The sequence below is a fragment of the Salvia hispanica genome, chromosome 1 (genome assembly GCF_029641045.1).
Source record: "Salvia hispanica isolate PSC_SH4W2 chromosome 1, Shi_PSC_v1, whole genome shotgun sequence".
Classification (NCBI taxonomy): domain Eukaryota; kingdom Viridiplantae; phylum Streptophyta; class Magnoliopsida; order Lamiales; family Lamiaceae; genus Salvia; species Salvia hispanica.
In genome coordinates this window covers 62408760-62427177 of record NC_142692.1, presented here as the reverse complement: position 1 = coordinate 62427177, position 18418 = coordinate 62408760, and the positions used below count along the sequence as shown (strand labels likewise).

The 18418-nt window shown below is 34.9% G+C and overlaps 1 protein-coding gene across 1 annotated transcript; it reads left to right on the top strand.

Moving 5' to 3' along the window:
- Positions 1 to 7737: 7737 nt before the first annotated feature.
- LOC148934331 (protein DROOPING LEAF-like) lies at positions 7738 to 9336 on the top strand. Its single transcript, XM_089063218.1, has 7 exons — positions 7738 to 7835; positions 7907 to 8005; positions 8120 to 8216; positions 8387 to 8435; positions 8536 to 8611; positions 8807 to 8869; positions 9053 to 9336. The coding sequence occupies exons 1-7, from the start codon at positions 7764 to 7766 to the stop codon at positions 9056 to 9058; spliced, it is 462 nt and encodes a 153-aa protein (XP_088919344.1). The 5' UTR covers positions 7738 to 7763; the 3' UTR covers positions 9059 to 9336.
- Positions 9337 to 18418: the final 9082 nt, after the last annotated feature.

Below are 18418 nucleotides of genomic sequence, written 5' to 3'. Positions count from 1 at the left end.
GTGTAATGCTTGGGTATCAGAGAGATGTGAAAGGGTATAGACTCTGGTGCACAGAGCCTGGTAACAACAAGGTTGTGATCAACAGAGATGTGGTGTTCAAAGAAAATGAGATGCCTTATTTGGCTGGGAAAGCATCTGCTACAAGGGTTGAGGCGGAGCCTCTGGTTGATGATCATGTGCAAGATGAGGGAGTACAAGAGGGTTCTGGTATGAATGATGGAGATATGAGACGGGAACCTCAGATTGAAAGCACACCACATCAGAAGCAACCAGTGAATATTCCCAGAAGAGTCCAACCTAAGAGACAGATTAAGTTACCTAAGAAGTATCAAGACTATGATATGATGTACTATGCTTTGTGTGTGGCTGAACAGATCGAGTATCATGAGCCTTCCACATATAAGGAAGCAGTTAGGAGCCCTGAGAAGGATAGATGGCTGAGAGCTATGCAAGAGGAGATTGACTCTTTGTACAAGAACAGAACTTGGGTGCTGGTTTTGAGGCCACTGGATCAGAAGACCATTGGATGTAAATGGGTTTATAAGAAGAAGATAGAGGCTCTCAAAAATGACAACATCAGATATAAGGCAAGGTTAGTTGCAAAGGGATATAATCAGATTGAAGGGATAGACTATAATGAAGTGTTTTCTCCGGTTGTGAAGCATAGCTCAATAAGGATCCTACTGGCTATTATTGTTCAGAGAGAATGGGAGCTGCATCAGTTGGATGTAAAGACTGCTTTCCTAAATGGGGATCTTGAGGAGACCATTTTCATGGAGCAGCCAGAAGGTTTTGTTAAGAAGGGAGAAGAAGAGAAGGTTTGTCAGCTAAAGAAGAGCCTATATGGTCTGAAGCAGAGCTCAAGGCAGTGGTACATTAAATTTGATCAGTACATGTTCAAGATTGGTTTTAGAAAATCCAACTATGATGATTGTGTGTACATCAAAAGAGAAGGAGACAAGATCAGAGCATATCTACTTCTATATGTAGATGATATGCTAATAGCAGCTGAAGATATGAAGGAGATTTCAATATTGAAGGGGCAGCTACAGTCTGGTTTTGAAGTAAAGGATCTTGGCAATGCAAGGAGGATCTTGGGGATGGATATCATCAGAGATAGAAAGAATGGAACCTTGTTTCTAACACAAAAGGACTATCTGGAGAAGGTATTAAAAAGATTCCAGATGGAGGGATCAAAGCCAGTGAGCATTCCCCTTGCCCAACAGTTCAAACTCTCAAAGGAGTAGTGTCCCAAAACTGAGGAAGATAGGAAGGAAATGAGCAAAATCCCATACGCAAGTATTATTGGAAGTGTTATGTATTCTATGGTGTGCACAAGGCCAGACCTGAGCCATGGCATAAGTGTAGTAAGCAGGTACATGGCTGACCCAGGTATTGAGCATTGGCATGCACTCAAATGGCTCCTGAGATATTTGAGAGGGACTACTGATTATGGAATTCTTTTCAAGAAGCAGGTGGAGTCACAAGGAGAGCAGCTAATGGGTTTCACAGACTCAGATTATGCAGTTAGCTATGACACAAGGAAGTCTCAGTCAGGGTATGTCTTTTGTCTCTATGGATCAGCAATTAGTTGGAAGTCATGTTTACAATCGGTGGTGGCACTTTCAACAACGGAGGCAGAGTATATAGCTTTAGCAGAAGCAGTTAAAGAAAGCTTTTGGCTAAAAGGTATTCTGGGTGATCTGGGGATAAATCAACAGGCTGTGGAGATAAAGTGTGATAGCTCTAGTGCGATCTGTTTGACTAAGCATCAGACATTCCATGAAAGGAGTAAGCATGTGGATGTTAGACTCCATTTCATTAGGGATGAGGTGAGTAAGGGGTCTGTGAAGGTTGAGAAAGTTGGGACAGAGGAGAATGCATCAGACATGTTAACCAAGGCAGTTCCTAGTTCTAAGCTCATACATTGCTTGGAGCTAATTTGCTTGGTTAGAAGGTGAGTAGGTGGAGTTAGAGGAAAGAGATCAACACTTGTTAGTATGCTCCCATAGGTGGAGATTTGTTAAAGATGGAAGCAACTAATGAAGTGTGAATCTGCTTTGGGATGAGCTGGAAGCATATTCGGTTAAAACGGTTAGGGAGCGAGTTGGCTCAGGGTATGGCCGTTGGGGACCACAGATGGTGTATAAATACACATGTATGCACAGCTGGAGTCAGTTAGATTCATTATCTTCAACACACACTTTCTTTGTGAGGCATATAGCTCGAGAGTTTCTTTGTAAAGTGAGAGCATAGCTTGAGTGTGTGTGTCATCTTCATCTTGTAAATTCTCTGTTACATTCTTGAGAGTAATAATACAGTGTGATCGTTTTTCCTCCGTGGACGTAGGTCTCTAAGGCCGAACCACGTAAATTTGTTGTTTCTTGTTCTAGTTTTGTGTGAGTTTCTCTTAGAGTCAATCAAAAGCTTTCAGCAGTTCTTCATCCTCTTCGAAATCGAACAACAATATATAAAATCTATCTATAATATAAAAGTAGAGTTTTGAATAAATTTACATAAATATCATTTTAGCTTAAGAGTTTATTTAGTTAAAATCATTTTTGAGTAATTGACCTTTGAATTTTGAAGCTATTAATATGCTTTTAAAAGTTTCAAGTTATGAGTCATTTAATATTGATTAAATTTATATTTCATGGCATTGCATACAAAAAGTCATTCAAAGAAGAATGCTAAACATTGTATTTTAAAATATGTATTATTTTAAAAGTTACTATTATTAAAACACGGGGTAACGTAATAAATGCGGGTCTTGCTGCCGTCCCACAGAAAGATGTCACACTTGTGGCACGACAGGAGATTTTATAGGAGGTTTTGTTTTGTGTGTTAAATGGAGAGAGAAAATATAATTTTTATATTCACGTGAGAGAGAACATTTTCCAAAAAGAAAAATGTGACATCTTTTATGGGACAAACTGAAAAGAAAAGTGTGACATCTTTTGTGGGACGGAGGGAGTAGCATTTCTTTATCTTTTTTTATTCTGGGAATTTCAATTTGTGGAAAGCACAGTTTGAAAATTCATATGTGGACTTGGGCTTCATGTAACAATTGGTGGGCCTTATTGAACTAAAAGTTAAAAATAGGCCGAGAAACATCCATCTAATTAAGCAAAACTAAACTGGATGGGCTAGAACTAGATGCAATTCTATTTCGATTTTATCAGAACTGAGGTATGGATCAAAACAAAAAAGGCAATGATTTGGTAAGAAATGAATTCAGTGTTCCATTTAATAGTGAAGCTGCGAAATTTATACTATAAGAAAAAGTTGTGAAATCACACAAGTCAAGAAATTGGGGTTGAGGGTCGCATCAAATAGCATATATGTCATTTTTTTAAAATTTTTTTTAACTAGATACCCTTTTAACTATCAAGGGTATCTACTGGCGAGCCAGTGACTTTTCAAGTACTGATTTGTAGGCACCTTGATAGTGATAGGAGGGACAGTTGGTCCAAGGACAGATATCGATCCTGACCATTTGGTTAAGAATGTCATTTTCTTTAATTTCATTTATTTTGTTTAGATTTATTTGTTATATCTTATGTATAAATGACCGAAAGAAAAGTTAATAATTTTAATGGTAAAACGTTATTGGATCCCTATGGAATATGACATGTACCAATATGGTGCAAAGATTATGTTCGTGAATAGAAATTATTTCGAGGGAAAATACATTCTTAGGTTCTTATACTTTAGTCAAAATGTTAATTAGGTTGTTGTACAAATTTTTCGTTTTACTAGGTCCTTATACTTTTTACAATATTTTTATCAGGTCCTCGTATAATTTTTCGTTTTAGTAGGTCCTTATACTTTTATCATAACTTTCATTAGATCCTTGTACAATCTTTTATTTTAGGGACTTTTTCACATTTATCTTGGATAATAATATAAATTTAATTAAACTTAATGAACTTTTTAATATTCCATTATTTAACTTAGCATAGTCTATAAAGATAATATCATCTTGTTATCCAATAATCTCAATAAGTTGTAGAGAATAATAAAAAGATTAACCGTGATGATTGAAGATTAAAATCGAAGTTTTTTTTTAGAATAACTATCCGAATTTTCAATTGATTATTTATATTTATATTGAAATATACGTTTCCCTGAATATTTATAATCATAAGATAAGTTAAATAATAAAATTAAAAGGTTCATTAAATTTAATTAATTAAATATAAATTATTGTATAAGATAAAAGTAAAAAATATCTTAAAATAAAAAATTGTATAAGGACATAATAAAATTTATAATCAGAGTATAAGAACCTATTAAAACGAAAAAATTGTACGAGGATGTGATGAAATTTAGAGAAAGGTATAAGGACCTATTACAACGAAAAAATTATACGAGGACCTAATGAACAATTTGATTAAAGTATAAGGACCTAAGAACGTGTTTTCCCTTATTTCGATCGTAAAATGAGTCATGACACATAAACATTGTAGGATGATCATATTTGTCGTGAACAAAAAGGTCATACTCTCGTATTAATACCTTTCACCAACGTTTTGCCATAAATTGTTTATCATTTATAACTTAGTATTCCTTAATTTTCCATTTAATTAAATTTATTTTTCTGGATTTAATTCGTTGAGAAATTTTTTTCGTAGTGTTTAGTTGAGTATTTTCAGTTATGGTTATTTATATGATAATTAAATTTTATAATTATTTTATTTAGTTTAATTTAAGGAAGCTATATAGTAATCGGTGATTTAGTTACTATTTATTAATTTATAATATTCATTACCACTATGATGACGATGATAATAATAATAATAAATCTATGCATATATAAATAAAAGAGTTTGATCAATGCAAAACGCATAACCAATACGGAAGGTCATTGTTAGAGAATACAAAGTTCATTATTTGTCAGCTTTTAGTTCATTATCATTTCCTAAGCAATATTTTGACACTCGCGAGATGAATTTATTATAACACGAATTTTTTTAAAATGAACTAAAAACAAACCAATAATGGATTTTATACTTATTACCTAACAATAATCTCTATGTTATCATTCTGCATTTTAAACTAGTTTTGTATATAACACAACTAGGAGTTTGATCAAGAACTAATTTTTAATGCAGAACACATAACCAAAATACAAAACATAACGCAATCTTATATACATAAATGTGGAAAATTATGATTTATCCTTGTGGAAAAGAGTATTTATAAGTTGGGAAATACAATATTTATTTTACTTTGATTAACTTAAAATACTTAAAAATCGGAATAACACGAATAATTCAGAAACCTGAATCAATTAATCATAAAGTATGTAAATAAGTTTTAAGTTGTGATATGAGTGTGGACGATAAGGACAGAACAACAAAATCAAAAGCATTTATATGAATCTCAATCACTGTCAATGCCATGCGAGGAATACCTGAAAGTAAATAATATGGATAGGTCTAATCGGAGATTCCCAAAATAGATAAGAAACAGGGCAGTCATAGATGAAATAATTATGCCCTAAATCCATATAAAACACCAAAAGCATAAGTGAAAAAAGAAGTCATCAACTGTCTTTGTAATTGCATGCATGCATGGCAAGAATTCAGGAATCTTGTGCCCATCAATCACCACTTGACACCAAATTACATATTTTTGCCAATCTATTTATTTAATTACTACAACATATTGTCAACTTAATTAGATCTCAGATTATATTTTCAACTTTTTTCTTTTCTTTCTTTGAGTTGGAGATTGAATCAGAAATTGAATTCTAATAGTGAAATTAAATAATCCGTTACCAATATTGTGTGCATATAGAATGTTGATGCATAGCCAAACACCTAAACCATATATATATATATATATAGGTTTGTGTTAAAATGACAACACTTCTTAAAGTAACAACATACCACCATTCCTAGTCAATCATTTGTACATGTGGACGAATAATAAGCTGCCATGTGGCAAGCTCAAGGGAAAATTTTCAAGGGCTGCAATATCCAATACGCTAGACTGCAATTTTTTCGGATTGCAATATTCAATACGCTAGACTGCAATCTATAGATTGTTGTCTAGCGTTTATACTATTGTAGTCTAGCATATATAATATTGCAGTCTAGCGTGATGTCACAGTGTCATTTTAAGAGTGTTGTTATTTTAACGCACCCATATATATATATATATATATATATATATATATATATAGGTTTGTGTTAAAATGACAACACCTCTTAAGGTAACACCATACCACCAATCCTAGCCAATCATTTGTACACATGGACGAATAATCAGCTGCCATGTGGCAATCATAAAAATTGCTCAAGGGTAAATTTTCGCGGACTGCAATATCCAATACGCTAAATTGCAATTTTTCCCGCCTGCAATATCCAATACGCTGGACTGCAATCTATAGATTGCAGTCTAGTGTACTGGATATTGCAGTCTAGCGTTTATAATATTGAAGTCTAGCGTGGTGTCACAGTGTCATTTTAAGAGTGTGGTCATTTTAACGCACCCCTATATATATATAGAGAGAGAGATGATCAAAATAAGAATGTATTTAAATCCAGAAATGCAGCCCAAATTCTAGCCCTAGGATTAGATGATCTAATGGTCAATAATTAACCCAAAACACGGAAGGTCATAATTAAGTAGTTTTAGGTCAGATTTGGGTTTATGTCATGTTAAGATCATTTTAGGTCATGCTTTGTTAGTATGACCTAAAAATAAACTAACTATGACCTAAAAAATGCCCTACGTATGACCGTGTTCTGCATTTCTGTATTTAAATCTGGTCTTTATAGATCAAAACCATATATATATATATATATATATATATATATATATATATATATATATATATAACATGTGGTACAGTGGTAAAAAAACAATAAAAAGAGCAGTAGTGGGGGAAATTGGTTTACATGAGTACTTGTGTTTTTGGTCATTAAAAGATAAGTCCCATCAAGTAGATGACAATAACACCCTCCTCAACTTGGAAATTATCATCATGATTGTGACAGATGATCTTGGCTGTGTCAATTTAATGTTCCTCCTTTTGTGATTGTACCCACTATTTCACTTTGAATTTTATGGAATCACTTCAATTAAAGTCAAATTCACCTCATTTCCACTTGATTTTGGTTGCAAATGGAATAAACAAGTGATCCGTCATCGACAATGTATCTTGGTCCGTCTCTACAATATCAAGATTATATTTAATCTCATGATTACCCATCCCATCTCCACTCCTATAACTAATCCTAGCTAGACAAATTCCATTTTGGCTTATCGCATATATTGTATCTCATGACTATATTGTCTAACGAACTAAAAACCACATTAGGAGACTTTTTTCTCCCAATTATACGTCTTGTTTTATTTCTTTAAAATTATTTCAAATCCTTAATTTTACCTTGCTTTTATGCATCAGGATCGGTCTCAAGATGAATACGTACGGAATTTTTACTATCAATACACAAAAAATAAAAATCCTTATATAAAAATGATCTGGATCCTTTAAATTGGATACATGATAGATTAAATATAGTTATTACCAGGTTATTGAGTAGGCATGCCAGCCCTAGCTATAATTTGTTTGGTAGTCCAAAATGTTAGTACCACATGAGCAACTTAGTAACCCTAGAATTTCCACTTTGATGATATCACCACCTCAAGCCCTAATATTCACTTTATGCATATCATCTCTCTATACTCTATATTAATATGCCCATTCTCTTCCTCTTCATCTCTCACCATTAATTTCCACCTTCATCACCATGGACTTGGCTCAACCTGTCTCTGAGAATGTTTGCTATGTCCGCTGCACCTTCTGCAACACCGTTCTCGCGGTATATATTTATCACTCTCAAATTTATGTACATGTTTATAGATCATATCATGTCACAACTTGCCTATATAGGTTGGAATTCCATGCAAGAGGTTGTTGGACACTTTGACAGTGAAATGTGGGCATTGCAGCAATCTCTCATTTCTTAGCACAAAACCTCAATCTCAGCAGGTAATTAATTTTTTTGGTTGGGAAGAAAATGAAAATTAGATTACACATATATTTTTATTTGGTAGAAATTAAATGTAGGTAATTTAATACTCGTAGTAATTTTGTGGTGAACAGGCTTTCTGCAGTGAGTTCAAGAAGGCGCCGTCTCTATCATTGTCTTCATCCACTTCCACCGAGCCATCCTCTCCGAAAGCTCCATTTGTGGTCAAACGTACACATCTCCTAAATTAATGATGCATCATAATTTATTTCTAAATATTTTAGTTCACATCTACACTTCATATGTATGCACACACACTAGCTACTCCTATCCAATAGTAGGTTTAATTTGTAGATTTCTAATGTGGGATGAAAACTGATGAAAATTTTAACATCTTGCAGCTCCTGAAAAGAAGCATAGGCTTCCATCTGCCTACAACCGCTTCATGAAGTGGGAGACCTTTTTCATTTAATTTCCTCTTTATAAATAACTACTTTTCTTAGATGTGAAAACACTAGAAATCAAACTTGATTTTTTTTTAAATCCCCAGAGAAGAGATACAGCGCATCAAAACGGAGAATCCAGAGATACCACATAGAGAGGCTTTCAGTGCAGCTGCAAAAAATGTGAGTTTTATGAATGAAAACCCTAAAAGACTAGTCTCACATAATCACATGAATATAAAAAAGTTTAGGGCATTTTTTATTTATAATTGAGAATCTTTTGTTTCTGAAAAACAACAATATTAGTAGTATACAATCTTGCAACAATAATATTAATTTCGCATGTAGTGATTGGTTTATTATGAATATTTGTAACAGTGGGCTAGGTACATTCCAAACCGCAATCAGAGTACTTCTACTGCTTCCACCAGCATTAACAAGGTAAATTTACATTCCTTTCGATATTTTGAAACAAGGTAAAACTGAAATCCTCATTATTAAAAAGTACTTTTACCAAATAAATAAGAACACATTCACACACTAACCTCTTTATCTAGCATAATAGTAGTATTATCTAATTTCCCTCTCTCTCTTTCTCTCTCTCTCTCTTTGTTGATGGTTCAGGCTTGACAAACATGGATCGCAACTGGAGTGGGGCTAAGGCTGGTCAAGGAAAAGTTGGGTGCTTTAAGACAGTTTAGGGAATGGAAATATGTTTAATTAAGTTAGTCTTCAGGCTTGAGATTTTGAAGATCTGCATCCCATGGAACTTGTTATGATTGTAGCTATAACTATTGAACTGATCAGTATTAAGCTACTTTTGTTTATTTTCTGATGAATGTTGAACAATTAACAAAGATTCATGTATTAAGTGCTTAATAGTGGTTAAGAAGTGTAATTTCAAATCAGGGAACTCGATCGATATATCTACCGCGATATGTATACTAGATCACATCAATTAACCTGTTCGGATCTAGTAAATTTTTTATATTAATATACAATTACATTCATAAATATACAAAGTTGTTAGTAGAGTTCTATTTCATGAAGGTATAAACTTTAATATCTGTTTGGACATGAGTGCGTTCAACCACTCCCCCTCCAAAATAAAAATTAGATTAAGGGCATGAGCAATGCATATTATGCACCTAATATTCAGCCACAAACTGATGTAGAGACTTATTAAATGTAGCTTATAAAATGTCCCCGCCGTACTCGCCCTCCTGAAGTGGAATCAAAATTCAAAGTTTCCAATTATTTTTTGGCGAAGGGGAGTGAAAGGGGCAAGGGAAGACGATGTGAGATAAGGGGAGAGGGAGGAGGAATAGATGACAATCAATTACTTCCTTCGTCCCAGTTTAAGAGTCCTGTTTTGCCATTTCCGCCCGTTCCAGTTTAAGAGCTCCATTTAGAATTTATCATATTTGGACATAAAATTTAACCTCATTGTTGATGAAATTTACACTCAAATGTCATTACTTTCATAAAAATAAAACAAAACAAAATTCTAAACATACAAAAAGTCAAAAGGGTCTCACTTTCCACCATCTCACTTCAATTATTACACACTTTAACAACATCTCACTTCAATTATTGAACACTCCAACAATTTCTTAAAACATGTGCCCTAACTAAATTGCACTCTAAAATTGGGATGGAGGGATTATTATTAATTAGACTTTGTTACTCCAATCAAAATGTAGTTTAATTGTCGTTGATCGTAGTTTTTCATGGAACTGTCAAAAAGGATCATTTCAGAAACATTTTCATATGTCCGAGATTCAAAAATAAAAAAGTAAATATTCTGGACCAACATCGTAAAATGAACATATATTTAGGACAAAAAATAGGCTTTACTCTCAGATATTCTAACATGTTGGGTTGTTTTCTTTTGTTATTCACATTATATTGGTTTAAAAGTCAAAATTCCATGGTGATTATTTGTTCATTATCAGTCCTATCCTATTTTCCTTGACGATAGAAATTTATGGGGATCTATCCTATAAACAATTAGTGACAAGAAGAGTGGTCCGTTAAATATATATAGAGAGAGTAGTGATATAGGGCAAGTGCCCATTAAGTACATAACTAGAGAACAAATCACAGCCACAAGATCAAGAAAATCAAGGGCTAGATTAGATAATCAAGGGTTATTTTTCGCAGTTTATTGCATACACAATTACTTCAACACGGGGGTATTTACGTCATTTCATAATTAGGGTAAAAAATTAGAGTTCACAGATTACAAAAAATCAACTCATTCACATTCCACCTCCCCGCCTCTTCTTCTCTCAAAACTGAAAAAGCAATGATTCTTCATCTTCATCCATCATCTCCTATCGATTAAATTGAAATCGAATATAAATCCGCCGATTCAGCATCTCCATCGATCGATTCAGCATCTAAATCCGCCGATTCAACATCTTCATCTTCGCGATATAGACGTTGTCGCCGGCGTGAGGCGGCATGTGCTGCCGCCAGACTCTCACGGCTGTCGCACCCCTTCAGCGTCGTCACCTCACCAGAGCCGCTGTCGTTGTGCCATTGTTGCAGATTTGCCGCCGCGGCCACCGTCGGTTTGCGCTCGGAGTTTTCTAACTCCATTGCTGCCTATGTCCGCTCGAAGCTACATCATCTTCATCTCCTTCGCGCTGCCTCTGCTCACCGTGTTTGTTTCTGCTGCCGAGTCACCGCCTTGGACAAATGCGCCTTGCTGTTGTTGCTTCATTAAAGACACAACTAACTTCATTATATCAATTTACTACTTCATAAAAAAGAATATGTAGTTTATTTTAATGTGCAAACAACACACCAGTTAGAAATGTTACTTCATTATAATGTATTATTACTTCATTTTTAGAGTAATTTACTTCATTATAATGTTTTATTACTTCATTTTAGTAATAGAACCTACTGTATAAACAAATCATTTATATTACTTCATTATCATAACTTATTACTTCATCATATGAATTCAATACTTCACAACAACTGGATTATAGTTAATAGGAAAACAGATCAGTTGCATTACCTCATCACATAAAATATGTAGTTCATTTGAATATGCAAACAATGCAACAGTTAATTTTAATTCTAAAATCTTAAACACATACAAAACAGTAAACATATAGTTCATATTTATAGACTATTACTTCATTATCATTTTTATTATTTCATTTTGGTAATAAACCTTACTGTATAAACATATCATTTATATTACTACATTATTATAATTTATTACTTCATCTTATCAATTTACTACTTCATTAAAAAGAATATGTAGTTCATTTTAATGTGCAAACAACACATCAGTTAAAGATGTTACTTCATTATAATGTATTATTACTTCATTATTAGAATCATTTACTTCATTATAATGTTTTATTACTTCATTTTAGTAATAAAACCTACTGTATAAACAGATTATTTATATTACTTCATTATCATAACTTATTACTTCATTATATGAATTCAATACTTCACAACAACTAGATTATAGTTTATAGGAAAACAAATCAGTGGCATTACTTCATCACATAAAATATGTAGTTCATTTGAATATGCAAACAATGCAGCAGTTAATTTTAATTCTAAAATCCTAAACTCATACAAAACAGTAAACATATAGTTCATTTTTATGGACTATTACTTCATTATCATTTTTATTACTTCATTTTGGTAATAAACCTTACTGCATAAACAAATCATTTATATTACTTCAATATCATAATTTATTACTTCATCTTATCAATTTACTACTTCATTAAAAAGAATATGTAGTTCATTTTAACATACAAACAACACATCAGTTAAAGATGTTACTTCATTATAATGTATTAATACTTCATTATTAGAGTCATTTACTTCATTATAATGTTTTATTACTTCATTTTAGTAATAAAACCTACTGTATAAATAGATCATTTATATTACTTCATTATCATAACTTATTACTTCATTATATGTATTCAATACTTCACAACAACTAGATTATAGTTAATAGGAAAACAAATCAGTTGCATTACCTCATCACATAAAATATGTAGTTCATTTGAACAAAGCAGTTAAATAATTCGCACCTATAGTGTACCTAAAATAAGTATGTTGAACGAAAAAAAAATTTCAACAAAACAAAACTCATTAACAATGAACTAAAACCATTGGAAAGTGAACTAAATACATGTAAGAAGTGAACTAAAACCACCACTTAGGACTATCCATTTTCTCCTGCATTTTCTTCAACAGGAGCAGTACAATGAAGACTCCAGGCCTCTCTTTCACCTTGACACCAAAATTAATCATAACTATCGACGATGATGAAGACGACGACAAACCAGAGCTGCACCGTCATAGCAAAGAGAAGGTGGAAGAACTTAACGTGGAAATCATCGCAGATATCCAAGGACCTCAACAAATGGAACTCATTATATTCACAATATACATCTCTATATGCTCAATATACATCACTGAAAGCATATACTAGTTCACTATAGGCACAATTTACTCCACTGTAAGCATATACTAGTTCACTATATGCTTAACTAGTGTTAACACCACAGGACAAAAGATATGACAAAAGATTTTTAAATAATGAAGATATATTAACTTAAAATAAAGAATATGCAGTAAATAAATAAGAAAATATATTTACAGATAAGAACTAATAAAAATAAGTATTTGAAATATTATAAACAACAAAAAAATATTTGTACAATTGTACTTCTCTCAAGCCACTCTGAATGAAACATTTCATATTTTTGCAGATGATTGTATTTTATTTTAATATTTGATATAAGTGTAGTATAAAATAAAAAAAAATAACAAAAGAGGAGATGTGTGGATGAAATAGAATAAGTCATACAAATAAAGAAAAATGTAATACTACTATTTATAAAAGAATAAAAAAAAGCAAACTATTTGAACGAATAAATAGTTTACCAGTTTCGATTAACAAAATCAACTCAATTATAACTATGTGTACTTCTAGTAATTTAAATAGATTAATGTACTTCCAAAAAATGAAAAATCAACCACACTTCAAATATATAATTTATTAAAAAATCACATAACTATTGAAAAACAAATAATTATAATAAATAATGACAATTAATAAATAATGCTCAAAACATTCATTCATCAAAATAGAATGATAATATCATAAACCAATAAATTATTACTCTACTAAATTATAGTTTTATGATATATAAAATATAGCACTGAAATTAATCTCTATTCGATTGTATGGTATGGATATATATAACTGTTTATTCTTATTTAAGAAGCCACTATTGCTGAATAGGAGCTGCCTTTTTTTCATCCAATGGTTGTCATTTCTCAAAATGACCAAAAGGTAAACAAAATAGCTTCATATTTTCCCTCCAAAAAGGATGAAATTGTCTTTTCACCAAACTGTCACTTTAGATTAGTAAGATTACTTCACTGTAAGCATATACTAGTTCACTATATGTACAATATACTTCATTGTGAGCATATACTAGTTCACTATATGCACAATATACATCACAATATTCACTTCACTATTAGAAATATTCACTTCACCATAAGAAATGTTTATTTCACTATAACAAATATTCACTTCAAATGGTCTCAGTTTAAGCCATATACTTATGCACCATAGTACTTCACTATAAGTCTTATTTATTTCACTATAAGAAATATTTACTTCATAATGTCTCAGTATACGAGCTAACTGTTATACTTCACTATAAGAAATATTCACTTCATAATGTCTTAGTTACTGATATATTGTGACGCCCCGGAATTTCATTCTCTTCTTTCGAGATAAATCGGATTTAGTAGCTTAATTAATTTCGTTTAGAAGATGTGTAATCGTACATTCCTCGTTGTTTTTCGACTTTGGAGTAATTTAAGTACTTTTGTTGGAAGAAATAAAGTGCAAGGAAATTTACATTTCAAGGATAAAAGTAAATGCCATACTTTTATTAGACGAATACTTGGAGATATTTAAATACAAGTAGTACATGCTTACACATGTGAAAGAGACAATACACACCTTTACTACATTTCTATCTAGGAGCTCCAATGTTCAATAATACATGGAAATGAAAGTACAACTATATCTATCTCTAGCTTAGAAATTTGGGGATAGTCAAAGGAAGAAATGAACAAGACAATGGCTAGCAAGGATCTTCTTCTTTCTTCTTCTTCACTCCCTCGATTTTTCCACCTCCACAAGCTCCAAATTTCCAGCTATGGTACCTGCCCAAGTTAGCACAAAAATGGGATTAGAAGAGAACTCACAAATAACAAGGAAGGGAGGCACAAACTCAAATAGGAAAGTAGAGTAGTAGACGAAAATAGTGCAGCTAGGAGGCTGCCATTTAGAGCATGAAGTCAGCCTATTTTTTGTCACATTCTCAACTAGCATCAAAGAGGAACCAAGACAAGAGAGCATAGTAGAATGAGCTTCTACACAAGCCCAATATAGACATGAGCAATATTCTTGTTTTCCCATCAATCAAGGCTGAGGAAACAGCCAAGAGAGACAACCATAGATAGACCAAAATAGTAAGGATAGCATGAACATCAAGCTCAAAAGTAGTGGAGCTGACAGCCCCAAAATAGGAGCCTTTGACTCCAAGTATCAAGCACAAAAGGCCAAAGATAGAGCACTATATAAACAACCCCAATCTCCTTCTCCTCCCGTCATTCTCAACACTATAAGATCACCAAATATTCAAGAGAGCAGCAAGAAATGGAGGAGGATCAAGGAGGAGTTTGAGGCAGGACATCAGTCCCTTCCAAGAGGAATCATCAAAACTAGGTAATCCCCTCAACACCCATCTCCATCGCATCATGTAGACCAACCCCCAACACTTAGCCAAGAACTTAGAACTCAATAAGATTTTCACAACAATATCTTGAGTAAGTGACATGATGACATAGATGCATAGGAAGAACCTCAATGCAGTAGCTAGAACACAAAGCTTGTGATAAATCAGTAGCTAGTGTTGCAAGAAAAACAATCAGACTAAGTGAGGAACCATTCCAGCAAGCTAAACCCTTCCAAGATCATAGTTTTATTCCACAAAAATTTACAGCAAGGAAATCCTCAATGACTACTGCCATAACTCAAATAATTGAGCAAGGGGAATAAGGGAGGGGGGGACTTAGCTTAGGCGGAGGGGCTGCCAGTCAACGAGCAAGCGTCGACGCAATCCGCGGAGCGGCTACAGAGGCGGCTGAGAGAGGAAGAGGGAGACGAGGCCCTCCTCTCCGCCGCTGGATTCACCGAGAAGGCGACAGAGGCAGCGGCCCTGCTCGCAGCTGGAGGCGTGAATGCGACGGTGAGCTTCATAGCTTCCCCACGCAAGCTGGAGAAAGAGTGCGCGCAGCACTAGGAGCCCGACGAGTGCTCGGCGGCGCCGCTGCCACCGCTGGCGCGAAGAGGCGACGGGGAGGGCTCGACAGATAGGGCAGCGAAAAGGGAGAACTTGATGGAGGAAGGAGTGCGCGCCGACGGGACTCTGAATTTCCGTTGAGGCGGTGCACGGTTTCGCCGGAGAGGAAAGGCGCCGCCTCTGATTTTGAATTTAGGGATTTTGATTTTGATTTAGGGATTCATTTTGGAGCTAAGAGATGAAAAGAGAAAAGGTTGCAGGGGAAGGAAGAGAGAGCTCCGGCGACGCCGGAGATGACGATTCGCCGGAGAGGTGGCGAGGAAGAAGGGTGTAAGCACCGCTGCCTTGCTTTTCTGTGAATAAGGGATTTTGAGAATGAAGTGAATTTGGGATTTTTTTTGAAGAGAGAGAGAGATGTGTCGATGGGTGAAGGAGTATAATATGGGCTGCCCCATTTCTAAATTTTGAAGTGGGCCGATTAAGAGTTGGGCCCAAGTATTATTTATTTAAAGAATAGGCTATGGTTCTGGGCCAAGTTAATTAATCAACTGATTGGGCTCTGAATATTAAATGGGCCGATGGAGTTGGAAATAAAAGAAAGTTTGAGAGTTGGGCCAATTAAATTATGAGAAGTTGGATGGGATTAATTTAAGGACTCGAGTTGGAGCTCGAAGGTTGACAAATTAATTTCCGAATATTTTATTCCGAGAAAGAAAAGTATTGAAGTTGGAGAAGCGAGGGCCGACCGGCGTAGCCCCGCGACGCCATGGGCGGCCTTAAGAAAAGTCCGAAGAAAAGAATTTTAGAAGAGACTTTCCAAGAACTCATATTCTTGTAAATAAGGGTCGAGTATTTGTGTAGAGAAAATAGAATTTCTCCAAAGTTAATAAAGAGAATAAATAAACTCTGCAGAGTAGTAAAGCCGAGGTAGGATTTAGAAAAATCCTATAAGACGAGACTGAGATATAGGTGCTATCCAATAGGATGCATGCATTCTTTCTAAAGAGAAATAATTCAAGTATTAATTAGCGTGCTACGCTATTTATTTTCAAGGGATAAATTGCTCAAGGGCGAGTGAGGCCAAAGCGAGTATTTGAGTTGAGACATAAGTGTATCAGGTGGGCTTTCTTTTAATATCCAGCACTATAGTGTGGATATAAAGCAAATACTTGTGAAATTATGAAAAATCATCTTTTCTCCAAATGAAGCAGTGATTATTTTAAAGTTGTTGTCATGCCATAAAATGTTTGTTTTGAGGCCTATCTGTTGGGGTTGTAGCCCGCGGGTTTTGGCGATGCCAGCCCAAGTTTAACGAATTCGGTTTCCAATAGGACCGCAAATCCTATTCGGAATAACGTGCACGCGAGCCATGAGCCATCAGCGGTTGGCCGGCGATGTGTCCGCTGAAGGTGGCCACCTTCACGTACACGGTTCTCAGATAAGGCGAGGATTCAAAAGAACTTAGACTGATCAGTCAGACTTTTAGCTCACAAAAGAATTTAGTATGCTTGGGCCTTTTAAGAAAAACCCCGTGTGATACTGTGGATGGATGACAACTATATATTGTATGTTTTGTTTTCGGCATGTGTCCACTGAGTACTCTTGTACTCAGCCTTGCATGTATAGATAAATGTGCAGGTTGAACGTCAAGAGGATGAAAAAATGATCGGAGTCGATGCTACTAAATAATCCAGTGGATCTTTTCGCGATCCGTGTCTTCATACACGAAGTCTTCTAGCATGGACTTATTCCGCTGCTCTTTTGTGAAGTGTGACATCTTAGAATCTCACCTTCGAACTCTGATTTATTAATGTAATATATATTCTAAGCTCTAAGACTGAAAGAGATAATCCCAGTCGAGAATGAAAGAACATAGTGTGAAAAAGAGTTTCCTAGAAGAATGTAGCTTAAAATGAGACTATGAAGGATGAACTATAAATCCTATAATTGCTTTCCTAAGAAACAATTCTGAGACGACGCTAGACAGAGTTAGGCACGAAAGCGTGGTCTGCAGTGACACGACTTTTCGCGCGAGAAGAGCCGACGCCCAGTGCACGAGAGTGCAAGATGGGCAAATGTTGAAAATGGAAATGAGGAACGATGCTATAAGGGAATAGCAAAAGATAGATCCTCACTGTGGGAATGCCACTTGACTAGATCCGAAAGAGAGTATCGATTCCATCGCGTTTCGCGAGGACCTTTAGAAACGTTAGATTTGAGGTGTGAACTTAGTTTGTTGACGTTATATCACAAAGTATAGTGGCTCTAGTTGAGGATTCTTTTGACTTAGACTCTCATGCATCGCTCTTTACACCTTACCTTCGCGTTACGTTTTCCTATGTGACGTACCCTTTGTGTAGATGGAGGGACGTGATCCCACTAGACCCCCGTTGAGTATTTATGAGAGTTGTGCAGAGTACGCGCTCAGCGAGTTCAGAGCTTATCGACCGTACGTAGGGGAGAGCATAATACCGATCGTGAGCAGGTTTTACCTGGGAGAGGAACCACCAGTACGGCGGCGCTACTGAGCTCGATGGCATCCGTCAATTGATTTCCGTACTCCCCGAGAAGTGGCAGGCATGGGCCGAGTGGCTGTCCAGCAGCTATA